The sequence below is a fragment of the Mesoplodon bidens genome (assembly GCF_964165515.1).
Source record: "Mesoplodon bidens genome assembly, chromosome: 7".
In the NCBI taxonomy this organism is placed as follows: Eukaryota; Metazoa; Chordata; class Mammalia; order Artiodactyla; family Ziphiidae; genus Mesoplodon; species Mesoplodon bidens.
This window is the reverse complement of record NC_138164.1, coordinates 61,703,786-61,723,568: the sequence shown is the minus strand read 5'-3', so window position 1 is coordinate 61,723,568 and position 19,783 is coordinate 61,703,786. Positions and strand designations below refer to the sequence as shown.

Genomic DNA, 19,783 nt, shown 5'->3' with positions numbered 1-19,783 from the left:
TGAAAGAGTCGTAGACCACACTGATGGGGTTTGGATTTCTAGATGCACCACCTGTGACCAGCTCACTGCAGGTCGGGTGGGGCGGAGAGTCAGGTGACGCTCCCCCACTTCCTCCTCACTGCGACTGGAGGCCAGGGCAGGGGCTTAGGTGTGGCCTCTCCTCCTCTGGGGAAAGTAGGGGTCTGGGCTCTGGGCCTTGGCATCAGTACTATTCCACCCAAAACTTGCTACATGACCTGGGGCTAGCTCCTGAATTTCTCTGAGCCTCAGTTTTCTTATCTGTAAGATGGGGAGAAAACTTCATCTCAGCAGTTGCCATGAGGAGGTAGACAGGACAGTGAGAGCCTGGTCTGCTTTGGGGGCCCAGGACACCTCCTTCTTCGAACACCTCCCTCAGGATCCCTTATCCTGCCTGTGGTCAAGAACCTCTTGGTATCCACTGGTTCCAGCACGCCCCTGCTTTCACCTTAGGATGAGCATGAAGGAGGGTGTGTGGGTGACACTAGCCAGTGCTGCACCCAGGCTGGCCAGGATCATGAAGGGCAGCACCAGGTGGCTGCAGGCTGAGTCGCAGGAGCCTGCTAGCACAGGGCCGCCCCCTACCACGCAGCTGCAGTTGGTGTAGAAGACCTAGGGTGGGGAGGGGGGAAGAAGAGCCTTCAGGAACCTCTAAGGACAAGCAGCTGGCCAAGGGTTGAGGCCCCAGGAGGCTTATGAGAGACCCATGGACACACACAAACTGGGGCAGAGCTGGCTGGATGCTGGGACTTCTGACCCCTTGGCAGAGTCAGGATGGCTTGAGCAGCCTGAAAGGTACCTGGACACAGGCTGTTTGCGCACAAATGGGCTGAGCCCAGTCTGAGGCTGTGGGGAGAGGGGACGTGGAGGAGAGAACAGGGAGAGGGAACTTGAAGAGAGTCACCCCCAACACAGCACACACACACTCACACACATACCTATGTACTCACACTCTCATACACATACAGACACACACTCGCTACATATACACACACGTACTGTCAAACATACTCACACTCACACCCCACACACATGCTCACACACTTATATACTCACACACACTCATACACCACATACACTCACTCATTCTTTCACCTGATGATGTCAGAATGTTCCAAATTCCTGACTGTCTGTGCAAGGAATTAAAGCAACAAAGTATTTTGGGGAAGGAATTCAGATTTTCCAGTTCAGTGTTCCCTCTTCCCGCTTTACTGAGGTCTTCCAGGGCACTGGATGCTAGAGTGGATTCTCAAGGAGAGATTCAAGCACAGGATGGAGAGAGGCAGATAGCATCAGTGGGAGTCTTGGTTCAGCAGGTAAGGGAGGCGCAAGGAATGCTTCGCCAAAGAGGGGTGTTGGATTTGGGTCTTGAGGAATGAATAGGAGCTCACCAAGAGGAAAATTGGAATGAGTAGAGGGAAAGCTAAATGTAAAATCACAGGGGCATGAAAGAAGCCAGCAAATCTTTCCTTCTGTCGGGAGCAGAATGCATGCAAAGAGAAGGCAGAGGGGAAGCCTTCTCTGCCTTCTCTTTGCATGGGGGGTGGGGTGTGTGTGTGCTGGGGCCACACTGTGAAGAACCCTGGACATGAAAGAGAACCTGACTGCTGTTTCCAGAAGCAGGGTGGACTAGGTGCCCTGTCAGTCATCCTGCTGACAGCAATCTAAAATGCTGGATAAAATAAAACAATGTCCTGAGAGCATCTATGAGCTGGCAGGAAGGAAAAAATACTCAGGTTCAGTAAGTACTAAGGGAGGCAAACCCAGAGAGGCGAGCAGAGGCCTGAAACGAAGTTTGGCCGCCAGGTGTTTGCAGAACCTTGTGCAATGGAGCACAGCTTTCTGAGGTTGGGGGCTACAGGGCCAGAGGACAAGTCCTAGCCCTCCTTCCTGTCAGGTGAAAAGTCTAATAGGAGACGCCCGGAAAAGTGGGGCCCCACCAAAGCCTGCAGAATGAGGAAAAGCTGACCCTTTTCTAAAGTGCAATGAAATGTCCTCAGGCTCGCGTTTGATTGCAACCCTCACTCCCAGCCCCAACGTGGCCTGGAAAACCACTTTTTTCAGATTCTTTCAGAATTGGTCTAGACCACCAGTGTCCTCAGAAGCCTCAACGGGAGCAAAGCTGAGCCAGGAAGACCTGGCTTTTTTTTTCTGCCCCTAGATCACAGTTTCCCAACCAGTGTGCCCCAGAGACCTCGGCCTCAGCTGAGCGACAGGCGTGCAGGGAACACATCAGCCCTCAGGGTGACCTGGTGAACTCTGGGCAGCTGGAACTCTCTGGGCCTTTCACCTCCAGCTTTGGCAGCTTTAGACTCTTCCCACTGTAAAAAAGGCTGGGAAGCCCTGAGATGGATGCTGGGAGCCTTGGAAAGACTTTAAGCGTGGGAGAGATAAGACCTGATACACAAAAGCTGCTCTGGCTGATGCAAGAGGATGGACCTGATTGGGGAGGCTGGTAAAGAGGCAGGAGGGAGGGGGAGGGGGAAGGAGAAAAGGATTCTGATTTGAGAGATATTTAGAAGGTGGAATTAGGGCAAGGTGAGAGAGAAAGAGACGGTGAAAGAGAGAGACAGAGACAGAGAGAGAGAGGAGAGATTAGAGACCTAGGATTCCAGCTTAGGTGTTTGGGTGCTCCATCCAATGTCCAGCATTGCACGACAAGGCTATGCTGCCAAATGTGCCTGCCCCCCTTAGCACACACTGTTTGGACCTTCACCACGGGCTGAGCAATCCACTGGGTCAGAGATACAAGAAAGGGACAGGTAAGTGGAGAAATATGCCAAGGCCAGGTTATTGGAAGAGAATTATCCTGTTCTTTTTTTTCTGGAGGCAGAAGGTTGCTGGGAGAGATAAAAAGGCTAGAGGCCTTTCTCTTGGGGTTTTCCCAGCCCTTCATTCATATTCATCTAATTCCATGGCAGGAAGTTCATCTTATGAATGACTTTAATCTCTCCAGCTGCCTCTGATGCTCACTCCCTAGGACCCCACCCCCTGAGCCCTAGGTACTGCCAGCCATCCACATCTCCCATCTTTCCCCTGGGCCTTTACTCATTCATAAATTGTTACTGAGTGCAGCTGTGCTGGACACTGACTGATCCATCTCTGGGCTGAGTAGCTCAGGTTGGCCTGAGGAGGCAGGCTCACCCACAGACAATTCCAGGCCAGGGTGACAGTTCGTGAGTGCTGACCAGGACTCAGCTACACCCTCCTCCAAGCTCTATACCTAACACAACCTCTGAGGATGCACTGGAGAGGGGGCTGGGCTCAGAGGCCAGAGCCCTCAGTTCTAGTCCCAGCTCTGGCATGAAAACTTTGGGCAATGCCTGGTCCTTTCCTGGGCCTCCATTCCCCATCTGTATAATGGGCATAATAGAAGTGTGTATTACTGCATGCTTCAAATTCCTCAGGCACCGTGCTGAGTGTTTTTCATGGGTTATGTCATGTGGCTCTTCACTTAATGAATGTATCCAGGTAACACATTAACACAGTGCCTGGTATATAGGAGGCACTCAATACTATCACCTCCATTTCACAGACCAGGAAACTGAGGCACAGATTTAAAAATTTGCCTAAGGTAACAGAGCCACTTAGAGGCGGAACAGGGATTTGAACCAGGTGGCCTGGCCTCAGTACTCACAGGCCCCTATCCACAGGAGTTCACTGTTGCCTCGGGGATCCAACCCCAGCTGCCAGGGCCTGGGGGACTTGGGAAGGGTCTCAGGGAGATCAAACCAAGTCAGGACAGTAAGTGTTAGGAGCCTCGAAAGCCTGGATTGCGATTATTCCAAATGTAAACAGTTTACTCAGCTCAGGTGGCACCTGGCTGGTTTCTGAAATATCATCAGCCAGGTGCTTTACTCTGCGCCAGGCCATGGGGCCCAGGTCTCTCCCTGTAGGAGTCTTGGGCTTAGATGCGGATGCCCAGCAGGACATAACGGCAGGGGTTCCGCATGATGGGAGTGGGGGTCTCCAGAGAGAGGGAGGCGTTGTCATAACAACCAGCCTGACACCACACCCACACACACATGCTTTATTCCAGCCTGGGGGGCCTGAGGAAGGTGAGCATTGTCCCCACTTGTCCTTTGGGGGCAATGAGAGGAAAGGAGAGGAGGAACCAGCTGGTCTTGGTGGTCCTCCTAAGATTCACGTAGAACGCACTGCTGCTAGTTAGGCTGCCCACTCCTCCTCTCTCCCACAACTGCACCCCCGGGAGTTCCTTGACAGCAGGGACCCTTGGCTCTGGGTCTGTCCTCAGCCCCCAGCACAGGGCCTGGCACAAAGGACAGGCTCCACGAAGGTTTGTTGACTGACTGACTGACCCACTGGGCTCATTGCTCCAGCCTCCCCACGGGTCTCCCTGTCTCCTGGCCTGCATTCTGCTCACCTTCCTCTGCACTGTGGCCTCAAATGTGATCAGACACAGGTCTGACCCTGTCACTCTCCTGCTTAAAACCCATCCAAGTCTCCGTACTGCTCTCCAGATAAAGGCCCCACTCGTGGCCTGGCATTCAAGGCCCTTCCTTGTCTGGGCTTTGCTTTCCCTCCATGAACCCTTATGCTTCTGCTCCAATAATTTCTTTGCAGTTTCTTGAAACACTGTATTTGTGTGTGTGTGTGTGTGTGTGTGTGTGTGTGTGTACCATGTGATGTGCCCTCCCTGCCTGGAAAGCCCTCCCCTAGTTTGCCTGCCCACGCTTGAAGATCCAGCACACATGCCACGTCCCGTGAGGCCTTTTGGGACCCTCCCAGGTGGGATGTATCTCCTTGCATCCTTGTCTGTACTTGTGGGGACCACCTTTCCTGCCTATCACCACCCCTGGAATTCCTGAGTTACTTCCTTCTGCCCCTCCCCTGCATGCATGGACAGCCGGGGCCAGATCTGGTTCACCTCTGTGCTCTGAGCCCTGGCACACGGCTGGGCCCAGGCTGGCAATGAAAGCTTATTGAAAGAATAAAGTTCTACATCTGCCAGCAGAAGGAGACAGATGACACAGACAGAGAGAAGAGCCAGAGTGAGACCATTCAGAGCTGGAAGTGGGGCAGGCGCACAGAGGTGGGGAGGGCAGAGCCCATGGGAGGCAGAGGGAGTGGCCAGAGGCCTGACCCACCTGGCCTTTGTCCGGAGCCTCGTGGACCACCCGGCTCGTGCAGCCTGCGTGGCAGGGCGTGAGGTACTCCACCCGAGCGCTGGAGTCACAGACAGGGTTAAAGTCGTCTGACGGGCAGGAGCAGGGCTCCATGCAGCCTGGAAATAGCTCCAGCCCAGGCTGGGCACTGGTGGGAGAGAAGGTCGGCAAGGTTGGCCTGGCTCTCCCTCCCTCAGACCACGAGCCGGGACTCCCTCAGCCCTGAAACCTCCCCTGACGGCCATGGTCAGGGATTTCAGCTCCACACAGAGGTTTTACACTGTCAGAACTGCTCCATGACAGGCAATGGTGAGCCCCTTGCAGTGGAAGCTACCAGAGGCCTCCAGTGGGAGAAGTGGGGAGCAGGGTCTGGACCAGAGGCTCTGAGACCCCCTTCCAGCCCCAAGACCCTACAAGTCTTTGAGCCTGCTTCTGCAAACATCTCTGCTCCTCACCTCAATGACCCTTTCTTTTAGGGAACATAAGGTAAATTCTCAGAATTTAGTCTCAGATGAAAAGTGTCTTTATCTCAGTGAGCTGGATTGCTTTCTTTTCTGGGAAAATTAGAACTCTATGTGAGGGGCCCAGTCAGAGTACCTGAGTAGTTGTGGGATCTGCGACCTGTTCCTGCCTCTCTCTGGCCTCAGTTTCTCTGTCAGCTCTGCAGGTTCCCCTTCCCGTCGCCATCCTGCAGTCTCATGACCTTTCCCTCACTCTCACTGCCCTGTTCGCTGTCTAGGGCACATTTTAGACCCACCTGACTCCCTTCTGGGGGCATGCCCCCAAGTCCCAGGAGGGACTCCGCTCTAGTCTGACCGGGGACAGGGATGCCCAGGGGCAGGAGATCAGAAGAGAGGTGACTCCACCTCTCTGAGCCTTGCTATCCTCATCTGTGAAATGGGGATAATGGTAGGACCCATCCCGGAGACCCCGTGAGGGTTTAATAATACGGAATATGGGAGGAGCTGGACGTGTAGGAGACCCTCAGGTCTCAGCAGCTGTTGGTACTATTAGTTGTTCTGGAGTTTGAGAAGTTCTCAGTTTGTTCAGTTGGTCCCCAAAGGCTTCTTCAATGAATTATAACCCAAAGCTGAATAAATTGCAAGAATATAGATGAGAACCTGGATGAGATGAGATGTCAGGGTCAAGGTGAGAGGCTTCAGAAGAAGAGACAAATGGGGCATGTGAGGTAGGCTCACTTTTTCCCATTTGCTTTTTTTAAAAATTGTGGTAAAACATTCATTTACTTTTTACTCTAAAAATCATGAAAATGTCCTGGCTCCCTCCTCAGACCAGGGGCTTCATGAGGGCCTGGCTGAAGCCCCACCTCGGTGCCTAGAACAAGGCTCTGCAGACAGAAGGACCCACCCTGGACCTTTGGGAAAAGGAGAAGGGACAGGGAAGGAGGGGAGAGGGAAGGGAGATGGGGGAGAGGTCGGCGAGGTGGGATCTGGGACAGAAGGGTCAAGGGCTGAGCATTTCTGGGCTGAGGCCCCCGTAGTCACACAGAAGGAGCCCCGGGTATGGAAAGTTGGCCTCTGGGTGGAGGGAGGAGATGCCAAGGGAGAGGAGAGAACAGAGCAAGTTGGGGGATTCTAGCTGGGTGTTGGGCCAACCTAAGCCTGGAGCAGTTTCCCAGGAAAAACAAAATCATTCTGGAGAAGAGGCAGCAATGGAACTTCCAACACTCTCTCCAAGACGGTTCCCGGGGGAGAGGGTCTGTGTCTATGGAGGGCTATGGGCGGGGTGGGGGAAGGAGAAGGGAGATAGGTATCAGAGGCTTTCCCCCTGGAGGGTAGAGGCAGGTGCTGCCCCACAGATGTGGAAAAGAACTCTGGCATTTTAGGGTCATGGAACAGCAGAATTTTAGCTCCCAGCCTCTAAAGACCAAGGATCTCTGAAGTCTCCAGGCCAACTCCTTCCCAGGGCATAAGTCCCCTCTGCAGCACTCCTGATAGGGGCCTTCTTACCTGTGCCGTCCACACAAGTGGCCTTGCCCTGCCTCACCTTCCACCCCGCCCCAGGCCTGAGCTGTCCTGCCCACGAAGTCCCATCCCTACCTAGTGGTGTGTGACATCTTCCCTGGAGCCTTCAGGAGACAAGTCCCACTGTTCACAGCTGAGCCAAGCAGGCAGGGGAGGGGAGGGGAGATTTGAGGTGGGGGGCGCCCCACTGACCTGGCCTTATCCGGGCCACCCCCTCCCGTGTCCCTGGCACCCTCCTGCAGCTTTTACTCACAGGCTCTTGCACATACTCACCCAGGCTGGTGGTTGATGCCTGCAATCTGGTGGGTAGAGCAGCCCATGAAGAAGAGGGGCGTGCTGAGAAGCAGGCAGAACAGAGCCCCCAGCAGGCAAAGGGTGCCGCAGTGCATGGGGCCCAGGCGGAGGCGCTTGACCAGGATACCCCCCACCACGATGCCCACGATGGCCAACGGGATGGTGAGGCAGCCTATGAGCAGGTTGGCATAGGATGCTGTGACAGAGAACTGGCGCTCCAGGAACTTGGGCAGGAAGGTGGCCATGCCTGCCACCATGGATGACATGCACACCTGGGACAGGACCACCAGCAGGAAGATGGGGTGGCGCAGGGTCCGCAGCATCACCCTGGGAAAGACTGTTGGGGTGAGGGGAGGGAAGGTCAGAGTGGGCTGGCCATGCCACGCGTTTCCATCCCACCCTGCCTGTTGAGTTTGTTCCATTCCTTCCATCCCGTCTCATTCCACTTAATTCTGTTGCATTCAGTTCCATCCCATTATATTTGACTCCTTTCCATTTAATAATATTCCAACTTTGAAATTCGGTTGCTTTCCATTCCATTGAGTTAGACTGCATTTTATTCAATTGCATTTCTTTCCACTCAGTTCTACTCAAAATGCGATTCCATGTAGTTCCCTTCTATACCATCCTATTTGATTCTATCTCATTCATCTCATCCCATCTCATATCTTCTGTTCTACTTATTCATCTCATTTTTACCCCCACTCAGTCCTTTCTATCCTGTCCTGCAATAGCTCTTTCCAAGCCAACCCAGGCCTTTGTCTTCCCTTCTGTGTCCCCAACATGGGACAGCGCCCACTCCCCTGATTTCCCCATTCCTAGTTTATGTTTCTCCACAGCACTTTACCTAACATACTACACATTTTACTCATTTAGCCATTTTACTGTCACCCCACCAGAATGTGAGCTTCATTTAGAGCAGGGATTTTTATCTGTTGCGTCAATTGCTGAATCTCCAGAGCCCAGGGTATATAGTAGGCACTCAAAAAGTACTTATGGAATGAGTGAGAGAATGAATGAATGAGAGAATGAATGAATGGACATACAGACTAATAGGTGATCAAATAGCAAAATGTTGGAGCAGAATCTAAAACCTCCAGAGAAGGTGGAAGCTGAGCAGGCCTGGTGCTGGGCAGCTTCTTGGAGGTAGGACAGAGGTAGGGTCTGAAGAACGAGAGGATCTGGAGAGGTGGAGGGGAAGGAATTCCTATAGGGGCACAGCCAGGGCAAAAGCATGGAAACAAGAACAGACGAGACGGCTCTGGCTTTGAAGCCCTCCCCTCCCTTGCTGCCTCCTAAACCAATGCCTGTGTACAGGTCTCCCTCGTTGCAAGTCTGCTAAACTGAAGGGCACATGACATTGGGTTGGTCCTGAACTCTGAGCTTCAGGGCCTTCATCAGCAGGGGCAGCTGAGGTGATGGACCAGAAGGCTTTGTGGGACTCTCTCTTCACCAACAACAAAAGAGAAAGACGTGTTTCTGCCCTCAGGAGGCGAGATGAAGTTAGACATAAGGTGTGAAGGAGAGAGGAGAAAAGGCCTTTCTAAGAAGAGGCGTCAGGGCTTCTCTGGTGGTGCTGTGGTTAAGAATCCGCCTGCCAATGCAGGGGACACAGGTTCGATCCCTGCTCCGGGAAGATCCCACATGCCGTGGAGCAACTGAGCCCGTGTGACACAGCCACTGAGCCTGCACTCTGGAGCCCATGAGCCATAACTACTGAGCCCACATGCCACAACTACTGAAGCCTGCTTGCCTAGAGCCAGTATTCTGCAACAAGAGAAGCCACCGCAATAAGACTGGGCACCACAACGAAGAGTAGCCTCCGCTCACTGCAGATAGACAAAAGCCAGAGTGCAGCAGCGAAGACTCAACACAGCCAATAAAAAAAAAAAAAAAAAAAAGAGGCACCAGAGGAGCTTTAAACACTTGCCAGGCTGGGCTGGTTGGGGGAGATGGCCATGGGCTCCTCTGGGCCGAGTGGGGGTGAGGGCGGGGCTCCCTTCAGTTCCTGCAGCTGCAGGGCCAGGGAGTTTCTGTCTGTCCTCAGAGCATGGCCGGAGCCAAGCCAGCTGATTCCCTAACCCCCTGGGCCTGGCCCAGTGGCCAAGAACTGTTTCCTTGGGCAGGGTGGCTGGGAGCTGGGGCTGTGGAGTTCCCCCTCTTCCAGTCCCAGGCCTTTCTCCTGTCCTCAGTTCCTTGCCACACACGCAGTGCACTCAGCGGCACTTGGAGTGGGGAGGGAGTGACGCCGGGCCTTCACCCCAGCGAGCTGCTCCAGCTTCCCTCCCTCCTTGAGCTGTCCTGGCCAGGAGTAGCCTGGGCTTGGCCCAAGCTGTACGGGTGACCTCATGGTGCAGGTAGGGCCAAGAGAGGTCAGGGACTCGCCCAACTTCATCTAGGAAGGTCTGGGCCAGGCCAGGAGTTGCTGGGAGCTTCCTGGCTCCTCGTGTAAGGGTCGTTGTCCCTTCTATCCCTCCACTCCCACCGCATCCTGCTTTCCTGTGCCTCTGGCTGCCTGACTCAAGAGGGCTCCATCTCATGGACTGTTTCCATCCCATTCTTCTGTGCTCATCACTGCAGTACACTTTGTCCCCATTCTCTCTCTCTCTTCAGCATATGCAACCTGTACCTAGAACAGATGGAAAATTCCTGGAGGGCAGGGCTATGCCTTTAGTTTAGACAAGGATGCCTGAAGGGGAATTCCAGGGCTGTCTCTAGCTCAGAGACTTTCTTTCCCACTAGACAGGGGCTTCCCTTAGGTCAGCACAATGTCTCCTCCCATCAGACAAGCCAGGGCCTCTGTCCACTGAGAGACTATGTCTCCCTTATCAGACAGGGGCCTCCTCCAGCAAAGAAGCCGGGTCTCCTCCATTAGACAAGTTCTCCCTCCATTCAGGGGCTATGTACCCTCCATCAGACACGGACCTGTGTCCCTCCCATCAAACAGGGCCTCTCCCAGCTCAGGGACTATGTCTCCCCCACCAGATAGCCTTTCCTTAGCTCAGAGACTGTCTTCCCCTGAATTTAGGACTCCTCCAGCAGAAGGACCATGTTTCCTCCTCCCTCTGCCTCCCCACTGGTCCTAGGTGGTCAAGGCCAAGCCTTTGGATCAGACTGGCACCTCTGGAGCTCAGCAGAAAGCCCAGAAGCCAGGGTGGCTGACCAGCCACAGGGCCTGTGCCGGCCGTGCCTTGGTCTCCCCTAGGATCATGTAGGAGCTGAAACCATCAGAGATAATCTGGCCCAGGACACCTGCTCCAGGATCCAATTTCAGCGACTGGCCCCAGCTTTCCTCTGGGCTGAAGCCAAAGCAATGATTAACAAGCTCTTCCATGGAACAGCACACTAGGGCCTTCTAGCAGCTGGGGGTGATCTGAGGTTAGGGAGCCTAAGCCCTTGCCTCTAGGCCCAGCCTCTTGGGTTCCAGGCCCCCCTTTCCCTGAGAGTACTGGAGAACCAGGGGCTAGATCACTGGCACCTCAGCATCGAAACTTAGGCCCCAAGAAGTGGGCCTAATTAACTTCCTATTGCAAAATTCCTTGGGGATGGGGGGTGGTTCAAGCAAACCCTGTGGTTTTCACCCTCCTAAACCACAGGCAACTCAATTTACTGTCCTGGGATATGGTCGGAATTATAACAGGAGGGCAGGGGTGATGACTGAAAGAATAATTGTATCATATCAATACAAGCACAGTTTTTAAATCCATATAAAGGACCTTCCATTCATCATCCCATTTGAGTCTCCTAACAGTCCTTGAGAGAGGCAGGCAGAGCAAGGATTACTGACGCAGTCCTTCAGATGAGGAAACTCTGGTTAGAGGAGGAAAGTAACTTGTAAAAGATTGTGCGCTGGTCAGTGTCAGGGGCAGGCCTCGAAACCAGGTCTTCTGACTTGCTGTCCAGTGCTCTGGCACACCACAGGCACTCAGTTTGTGGGATCAGACTCTTTAGAAAGGGTGACGTGGTCACAACATGGACCCTGGTTATTGATCAATTTAGTTCATAGTCTCAGGGTCAGAGTGATATGGATCCCACGTCTCACTGTACAGATGGAGAAACTGAGGCCCAGAGAGGAGCAAGGGCCCAGGGCAAAAGCCCAGATTTCTGGACTTCAGCCCAGAGCTCCTTTGGCCCACGCCACAGCCAAGGACTTTAATAAAAATAAATATTTACTGCGAGCCTCCTGTTTGCAGGCTCCATGGTGGGAGGAGAAGGAGGGCCACAGATGAGCCAGCACAGGCCCTGAGCCTCAGGAGCCCACTGCTTGGTAGAAGGGTTGGACAGTACAGATCTGAGCTGACACAGGAGTCCTGAGGTTCGGAGAGCCTAGAGGAGAGAGAGCCAGGCTGGGGGAAGGACAGAGTGGTTTGACCTAGAGGGACAAGAAAGATTTTAATAGGTAGCGATAAAATAATGATGTTCCAGGCAAAGGGGACCCTTTGAGCAAAGACTGACAAGGAATGTATGGTGCTCATGAAGGACCTGTAGATGTGGAAGGTGAATCAAGAAAGGCAGGAAGGGCTGGATTCTGGACAGTCCTATGTGCCCCTCTGGCCCCACCTCTGGCCTCAGCTCACTTACCTTTGATAAACTGGATCACAGTCAAGTCTGGGGCAATCTGGGCTGGGCCATCCTTCTTCTCTGGGGACTCCCCAGGGCTCCACTCCGAGGAGGCGTCCTCAGCCTGGGAAGACACATGGCCCAGGGCAGTCAGCTGGATGCCAGGCATTCTGCTCACAGATGCTACGGGCTGGGGAAGGGAGCTCTGGGAGAGGAGAGGGCAGGGGTCTGTCACTGCCAGCAGCGTCCCATGTGCTCTTGTAGATACTTAAGTGGTTTTTGAAAAAATGGATGAAATTCCAATGGTTGAACTCTGTCATCACCATTATTAACATCGTAATAACCAACATTACCATGAAAATTCCCACCATAACCACCATCGTCATCATTATTCTCATCACCTTAAACATCACCCCCATTCACATCACCAATATCATCATAAATAAACAACCAATATAGTCCTTACTATTTTTCTTTTTTTTTTTTTTTTTTCTTTTTGCGGTACGCGGGCCTCTCACTGTTGTGGCCTCTCCCGTTGTGGAGCACAGTCTCCGGACGCGCAGGCTCAGCAGCCATGGCTCACAGGCCCAGCCGCTCCGCAGCATGTGGGATCTTCCCGGACCGGGGCACGAACCCGTGTCCCCTGCATCGGCAGGCGGACTCTCAACCACTGCGCCGCCAGGGAAGCCCATTATAGTCCTTACTATTGTCATTGTCTCCGTCAAGGTCACTAATTGCCTGCACAATCTCACAATCGTTATCATATCGTCACTGCCACCTGACCCTTCAGAATCACCAGCAACAGCATCATTATGAGAATCACTAATATCATTATCGCTGTCTCTCACATCACTGTTATCCCTACCACTGTCTTCACCATCAGCAGCATCACCAACCTCTATCCAAGGTTATCACCACCCCGCTATCTTCAGTTTTGTATCACTCATGGCTGTCATCACTTGGAGAGTCACCATGAGAAGGGGCCTCCAGCGACCATCCTGTTCCATCCCGTCTGCTGCCACAGGAAGGGAACTGGGGTGGGAGAGCCAAGAGGCAACAGCCCCCTCCTCCTTTTGGGTGAATCAGACCACACCCAGAGGGGTTTGCTCAGCCCTGCGACCACTATGAGGAAGCTCAGGGCTAGCCTGTAGTGTGCCCCCCACCTAGGTGAGGACAGCCTCTGTGCAACTCCTGAAAAAAAGGTCTCTGATCCCAGAAAAGAGAAGACTAGGGGTAATACAGCTATGGTCTTCTGATTGCACCAAAGAGGGTAGGAAAAAAGGATAAATAATGGTTAATGGTTACTAAGCACTCACTACCATCCCAGCGCTGTTCTAATGACAAATCCATTAACTCATTGAAACCTCACAGCAACTTTCTGAAGTAGGTACCATTGTAATCCCTATTTTTCAGGAGATAGAAGTGAGACACAGAGAGATGAAGTAACCTGCCTGGTCACACAACTAGTAAGTGGTTTGGCTAGGATTTGAACCCAGACAGCTTGACTCCAGGGCCTGTGTGCATTTGGCTGGTTCACCCTAAGGGCAGGGGGAACCAAGGCCCTGAGTGAACCAGCACTAAGTGTTGGGTACTCTGCCTGCCTTACTCCAATACAGCAGTGCTTTCAGGCAGGTACTATTACTCTACCCATTTTTTATATGAGGAACTAAGTCTTAGAGAAGTTGCTTCTGGCACAGGGTCATTCAAGTATAAGTGATCAAGTGGGGTCTGATTTTCTACATTTTTCTGTGGAGCCTGAGGCCAAGATTAGAAGCAACAAGTTCCATGGAGAAAGACTGAAGCCCAATGTGACGAGCAGCTTGGATGAGGCTGCCCTGGGAGGAAGTGAGTTCCCCATCCCTAGGAGCATGCAAGCACAAACTGACTTTGCCCTGGGGTGCTATATACCATGGGGAAGGGTGGGTTGGGCTGGAGAGCTCATCTGAGGTCTCTGGTTCTGCCTCTTCTCTCCCCACAGAGCCTCTGTGAGGTCCCCATAAGCTTCACCCTCTGGCTGGTGTCTGACACCTTCTCTTCTGTCTCCCATCTTTTTTTTATTTTAAGGGAGCAAATACTGGAGCTCCCCACATTTCAGAACCTCCATGTGGAACCCCACCCTGGGAGTGCCCTGTTCCAAGCCTCTTCCACCTCACTTCCAGGTGTTGGCTGGCTCAAGGCTGGCCCTGACCCAGCAGGGAAATTCATTCAAACATCCGTTCAAGTGTGTTTGTCCCCCGTGGGCTTCTCCCTTCCTCGTCTCTACTTTTATTCCAGCAGGTACTGGGCTCTGGGTTTCCTGGCCTCAGGGGAGTTTCGTGGCAGGGCAGAAAGTCATGGTTGCAAGGTTTTCCTTTCTGGCTTTTGTTTCCAAAGTCTGATGCCCTTGAGAAGATTACTCTGGGTGTTTTGGGGGGTGGGGAGGGGGGCTGTGAGGAGAGGGAGAGGAGAGAGGGGTTCCCTGAGAAGCAGGAAGCCACATAGCCTCTGCGACAGTACCCAAGGAAGCAGTTCACTTCTGAGGGGCAGGCTGCAGAATGACTTAAGGAGACTGGGTCCCCATGCTCCCAGCCACATGGAGCTTCTCAGCTCCTAGCACGTTAAGGGGGATCACATGGACCAGGATGGATTGAGGCTGATACCTGCTAGGGGTGCGGTGGGGGTGAGGATAGGACCTCCCTGGTGCCTGGACACCCTGTAAGACCTCAGGACCTTTGCTTCACCTTGGTGGGGGAGCCCTGAGAAAGGCTGAAGTTGAATTTCCTACTGAGCCAGGAGGATGGGCATTCAGAGTAGAAGTTAAGTTGATTTTCAGAGAAAAATAACTATCTATCTTATACACACTTAGGGTCTGAGTAAAACCTTGTTCAGTGTCTCTCCCTTGCTGAACTCTGAGCTCTGCAAGAGCAGGGACCACGTTTACCTTGTTCTCTGTTGAAACCCTGATGCCTAGCACAGGGACTGGAGTGAAATAGTGGATGTCTGTGAAACATCTATGAAAAGAAGGAGTGCAAGAGATGGCTCCCACAGGCAGTGGGTGCAGGCAACGCCTGGAAGGAAAATGAGAACATCAACAGGAGATGCTATTGTGCTGGCAGCAAGCTCAGAGATGGCTGCTGGTTCAAGGGCGGGCAAAGGGTCCACACTGAGCCCCCAGGGCCTAGCAGAACGGAGACTCCAGGCATGCCAGGCCACTGGTATGTGGGCTGGTGGCCCCTGCTCCAGCCTCACTGGGACCTGCAAAGGAAGGAGACTTACACGCCACACAGGAGCAAATAAGTTGTGAGGTTAGGTAATGCCGACTAAAACCTGGCACTTGCCGTCTGCCTCTACCTCCACAAGGACTAAATCACAAGCCGCTGTGACCGCTGACCTTCAACATCCCCTGAAAGGAGTTCAGGGTGGAGACCAGGAATAAGACACGCTGTGCTCTGGGAAAAACTGGCAGAACAGGCCTTCAGATAGTTAGATATTTTCAGGAGAAGATTTTATGAGCCCAGTTTGTGCATCTCCTCATATCTAGAAAAGCACTAAAATCCTTCATGGTGATGTCTGCTCCTAGCAGCAACCTTCTACAAAAATGTGTGCTTGATTGCATGTACCACACCTCCCTCCCCGGCTTCACCAAAATCACATACATACTGACCTTCCCCCCACCTCTTTGGAGCAGTTTCTCAGAGATATCTGAAATGCTGTCTCCCAGGCTATAGTCCTCATTTTGCCCCAAATAAAACTTAATTCACAACTCTCATGTTGTGCTTTTTTTTTTTTTTTCAGTCAACAGTAACTTCCACAACATCACACAACTAGCACGTGGCAGAACTAAGATCTGAGCTCAAGCCTGCCCGAGTTGGAAACTTACACTTTACCCACCAAGCCTTGTGAATCAGAAGTATGGTGCAGGGCTGGCAGAATTCGGAGGCACCTTCGTGGGGTGATGTGAAGGGGCCTGAAATCTGAGTCTTGTTTCTCTGGATAAGGCACTGTGGGTCTATTATGCATTTATATCTCAGAGCTGTGCTGTCTGACGCAGCCACCAGCCGCATGTGGCCACTGAGCACGGGAACTATGGCTGGTCCAAATTGAGATGGGCCGTAAGTGTAAACTACACATTGCATTTCAAAGACTCGGTATGCAAAAATGGAACGGAAAATATCTCACAATTAGTTTTTTATAGTTACGATATGCTAAAATGAGCATGTTTTAAATATAATGGATTAAAGAAAATTCTTCTTCAAATTAATTTCTTTTCCTTTTGAATGCGGCTAGCAGACCATTTAGAACAACATTTGTGGCTCACGTGATATTTCTTTGGGACATGCTGCTTTAAGGAGAATTAGAGAATCTCCTTATTCTGTTCTCAGTCCTAGCCAAGCTGTGAGAGAGCGTGTGGGAAGGTCCAGGGTCCCGGAGCGAGAGGGGTGTTGCCCCAGGAATGGAAGTAAGAAGGGTGGGGATAGATTGACAACTTCCTAGGCTTCCTATCAAGGAGAGGCAGTCTTGCCCTTCAGACAGGCAACATCTTGTGAGATCCTTGCCTGGGGTTCCTTGTCCCCAGGTAAACAGTAAAAACAACCACAGTGTCATCTGCAGCCACATGTATAACCCTATGTGGTCTACACTGCACTTTCACATCTACCCTGTCATTTAATTCCCACAACAGTCTAGTGTGGGGACTATTACTGCACCTGTTTCACAGAAGAGGAAGCGGAGCCCCCAAAGGGCAAGTGTCACCCAGGGAGTAATTGGAAGACGAGGCTTTATTACCACCCGCTGTGCCCATATTGACCTCTGGGCTTTGGGGATGGGAGGGGAGGGACAGACCTTCAGGGGTTGCGGGGTCAGGAGGGCATCCAGGCAGAGGTGAGCTCTGGGATTGGAGAGATAGGAAGGGAAGGGTTATTTGAGACAGGGACATATACTAGCAGAAGGGCAGGGGTGGGAAGAGGGGTGTCTGGGAAGTGGGAGAAACTAACTGACGACAGCCAAGAACCTCTCAAGAGTCTCTCGGGACAGAAGCAGGGTGGTTCGGAGGGCCAGGCTGAGGGACTTGGGCTTTCTTCTGTGGGTGCTGGGAACACTGACCTCCAGCCCCTGTCTCTGTGCTCTCCAGAAGTTTCCGCTTCTCTCCCCACATCTGTTTTGAGGACTTCCAACTAATAGTGGGCCCAGAAACAGGAATCATCGAGCCTCTGCTCAGAGTGGGGCTCAGAGTATGACCAATCTGGGCTGTGGTTTCCCCAGGTCAGCAGGTCTGGGCTGAGGGAGACTGTCAGAACTTCCCCTCTCGGGCTGTGTGCTGACTGCTGCAGCCCGGGGGACCTGGGACGCTGTGTGTGGTCCAGCACGAGGAAGGTCCCACTGCCTGTGGGGCCTCAGGGGGCCCAGGAGCTGTCCTTAGAGGAAGCTGGGTTCCTTGAAGGCTCTGAGCCGGGGCTGTGATCCCAGACCCACGGAGCCAGCGCTGACCCTGGTGGGTGATGTGGAACTCTCTGCCAGCCCTCAGTTTCCATCACATCTGGCCACAGGAAGCAGCCACAGGGATGGGGTTATCTGTTTAACCTCCTATCCTCTATGGGAGGGAGATCATGTCTTCTTAGCAGAGGTCCTGGACATCTGAGCTTCTTTGAGGGAGCGGTGTGCTCCTGGCTCTCTTACAATGGGATTCTTGCAACTGGCCGCGCCTCTTTTACCTGTGGCTACCAGAAAGCTCAGGACCAAATAAGTGTTTCAACGAGTGGTCTTGGTCTTGATTGAGTGACTCAGCACAGGCCCTGCGATGGTTCTTCCTGGGCCTGAATCCCAGCTCCACCTTTCACTGGCCATGCCACCAGGTTATTTAATCTCTCTGTAACTCGGTCCCTCGGGAGTAAAATGGGGGTAATAGCTGAACCTATTTCATAGGTGGGTTATAGGGATTAAATGGGCTAATTCATACAAAGGGCTTAGAACAGTGGGTGGTACAGAGTAGGCAGTACATGTTGGCCTAATTTCTCACTCTCTTACTAGTACTGTACATGTATTTGGTGTGAGCTGTCTCAAACTTTTTATGGAATATAGTGCAAGTAGGATATAGAGAAGCATCTGAGAAGAATATTGGAAAAAAAGGTAATTTTTCCTTTTAAGAGCTGGCCTAGTCCATGCTAAGAACAAGCACTCCTGGTTACTGAGCCTGCATGTCCGGTATTGAACCACCCACCTCAACACTTTGCCTCATCTCCTTCTTACAAACCCCCCAAAATATAGATTGTATGCTTATACCCATTTTATAGATTTCAGACTTAGTAAGTGACAGAGTCAGAATTCATACCCAGGTCAGGATGGTGCAGACAAAGCTGCTGTTGGCCTTCCTCCCTGCCACTAAGCGATGCCTCCAACTCAGACGCTAAGGAAACACTTACATGGTGCCTCATGGGCCAGCTCAGCTACCAAACACCTCTCTCCTTTAGCCTCAGTCTCCTCCTCTCTCATTTGGTGGTATTGGACTAAATCAATGTTTTTAAAACTGGTTTTTGCAACAGAACCCTTTTCCCAAGTGAAATCTCACTCAAGAGACTGGTATAAAAACACTGAAAAGTAGAACTGGTCTGATTGAAGTGTGTGTGTGTGTGTGTGTGTGTGTGTGTGTGTGTGTGTGTGTGTGTGTGTGTAGGAGAGGAAGGTCCTTAGTCCTGCTGGGGGACCCCTCTCTTCAGTCTCCCTATGGTGGCACCCTTTGGGTTCTATGGGGTGCAATTTGAAAACCACTTGAGCAGATCACTCCAAAGGGCCTTCCAGCCCCAGTGTATGAGGAAGCTCTGATCTACACCAGGCCAGGGAGAGGAAGGCTCTCTTCAGCCCTTTGGGGCCAAGACCTGGCCTTGTACAGATGGGTGCAGGGAGAGGTGGTGCTGGCCAAGCTCTGGGCACAACCTTGACCCTCTCTGGGCCTCAATCCCTCTGTCTGAAAGAAGGAGTGGGCGTTGAACTGGATGATCACACAGGTCCTTCTACCTTAGAGAGCTGAGGTGGGGTGAGGGGGGAGTCACAGGCTTGGGTCACCTGGGATGGGGAAGGAAACAAGAGGGCTCCCAAGCTGGCTGGGAGGGCCCTGGAGGCAGTGCCAGCAAGGGAGAGACTCCAGGCAGAGGGAAGACCTGTGTCACCCTGAATCTCACAGGGGCTGCAGTGGGAGCACAAAGTCCCAGGGGAACAGGGGCCTTCCGCCTGGGCAGACCCCAACAGACGGGCCCTAAGTCCTAGGTTTTCAAGGCCATTGCCACTGCCCACTCCTGTCCCCATCCCTGAACATTTTCCCAAAGAAGCACATCAAGGTTAATGACTGGGAGACAATGGATTTCATAGACTCAGGCCAAAATTGTAGCTATTTAGAAATGTGAATTTTGGGAGTCACACAGCATTTGAGGCACAGAATCTTAGAATAATAGAACATAAATACTCGAGAATCTTCAACTACTAGAAACATAGAACTTTAAAACCAGGTAATATTCTAATCCCAGATTCTGGGATATACCCCAGAATAACAGACACTGAGGCTGCTGGGAAACATGACAGAGGCCAGTGGTGCTCAGAGTCTGGGTAGGGACACAGGATCTCCAGGGGATCTGTTCTCAGCCCCTGGTCCAGCCCGAAGGGTAGCTCAGAAGGGCCTAAGGAGAGCACAAGAGGGCTGCTGGCTGAATGGGATCCTACAGCCACAAAGCTATATGGGCCCAGTTGACCTGCTAGGGAGCCCCTAAGAGGCCATCTTTACTCTATGGGCTCTGCAGAGCCATGTGCCAGGAGTCCGGCAGCTTGACAGGA

At 52.4% G+C, this 19,783-nt stretch overlaps 1 protein-coding gene across 5 annotated transcripts in view; it reads right to left on the bottom strand.

Moving 5' to 3' along the window:
* SLCO2B1 (solute carrier organic anion transporter family member 2B1) overlaps positions 1-19,783 on the bottom strand; it is a 51,571-nt gene that overhangs the window by 4,334 nt on the left and 27,454 nt on the right. For all 5 annotated transcript variants that reach the window (XM_081238940.1, XM_081238938.1, XM_081238939.1 and 2 more), the window contains exons 8-11: positions 12,005-12,107; positions 7,403-7,760; positions 5,127-5,292; positions 467-630 (exon numbers count right to left, since the gene is read on the bottom strand). In XM_081238940.1, the coding sequence (XP_081095066.1) occupies positions 467-630; positions 5,127-5,292; positions 7,403-7,760; positions 12,005-12,107 (791 nt within the window). The remainder of the gene's footprint in view (positions 1-466; positions 631-5,126; positions 5,293-7,402; positions 7,761-12,004; positions 12,108-19,783) is intronic.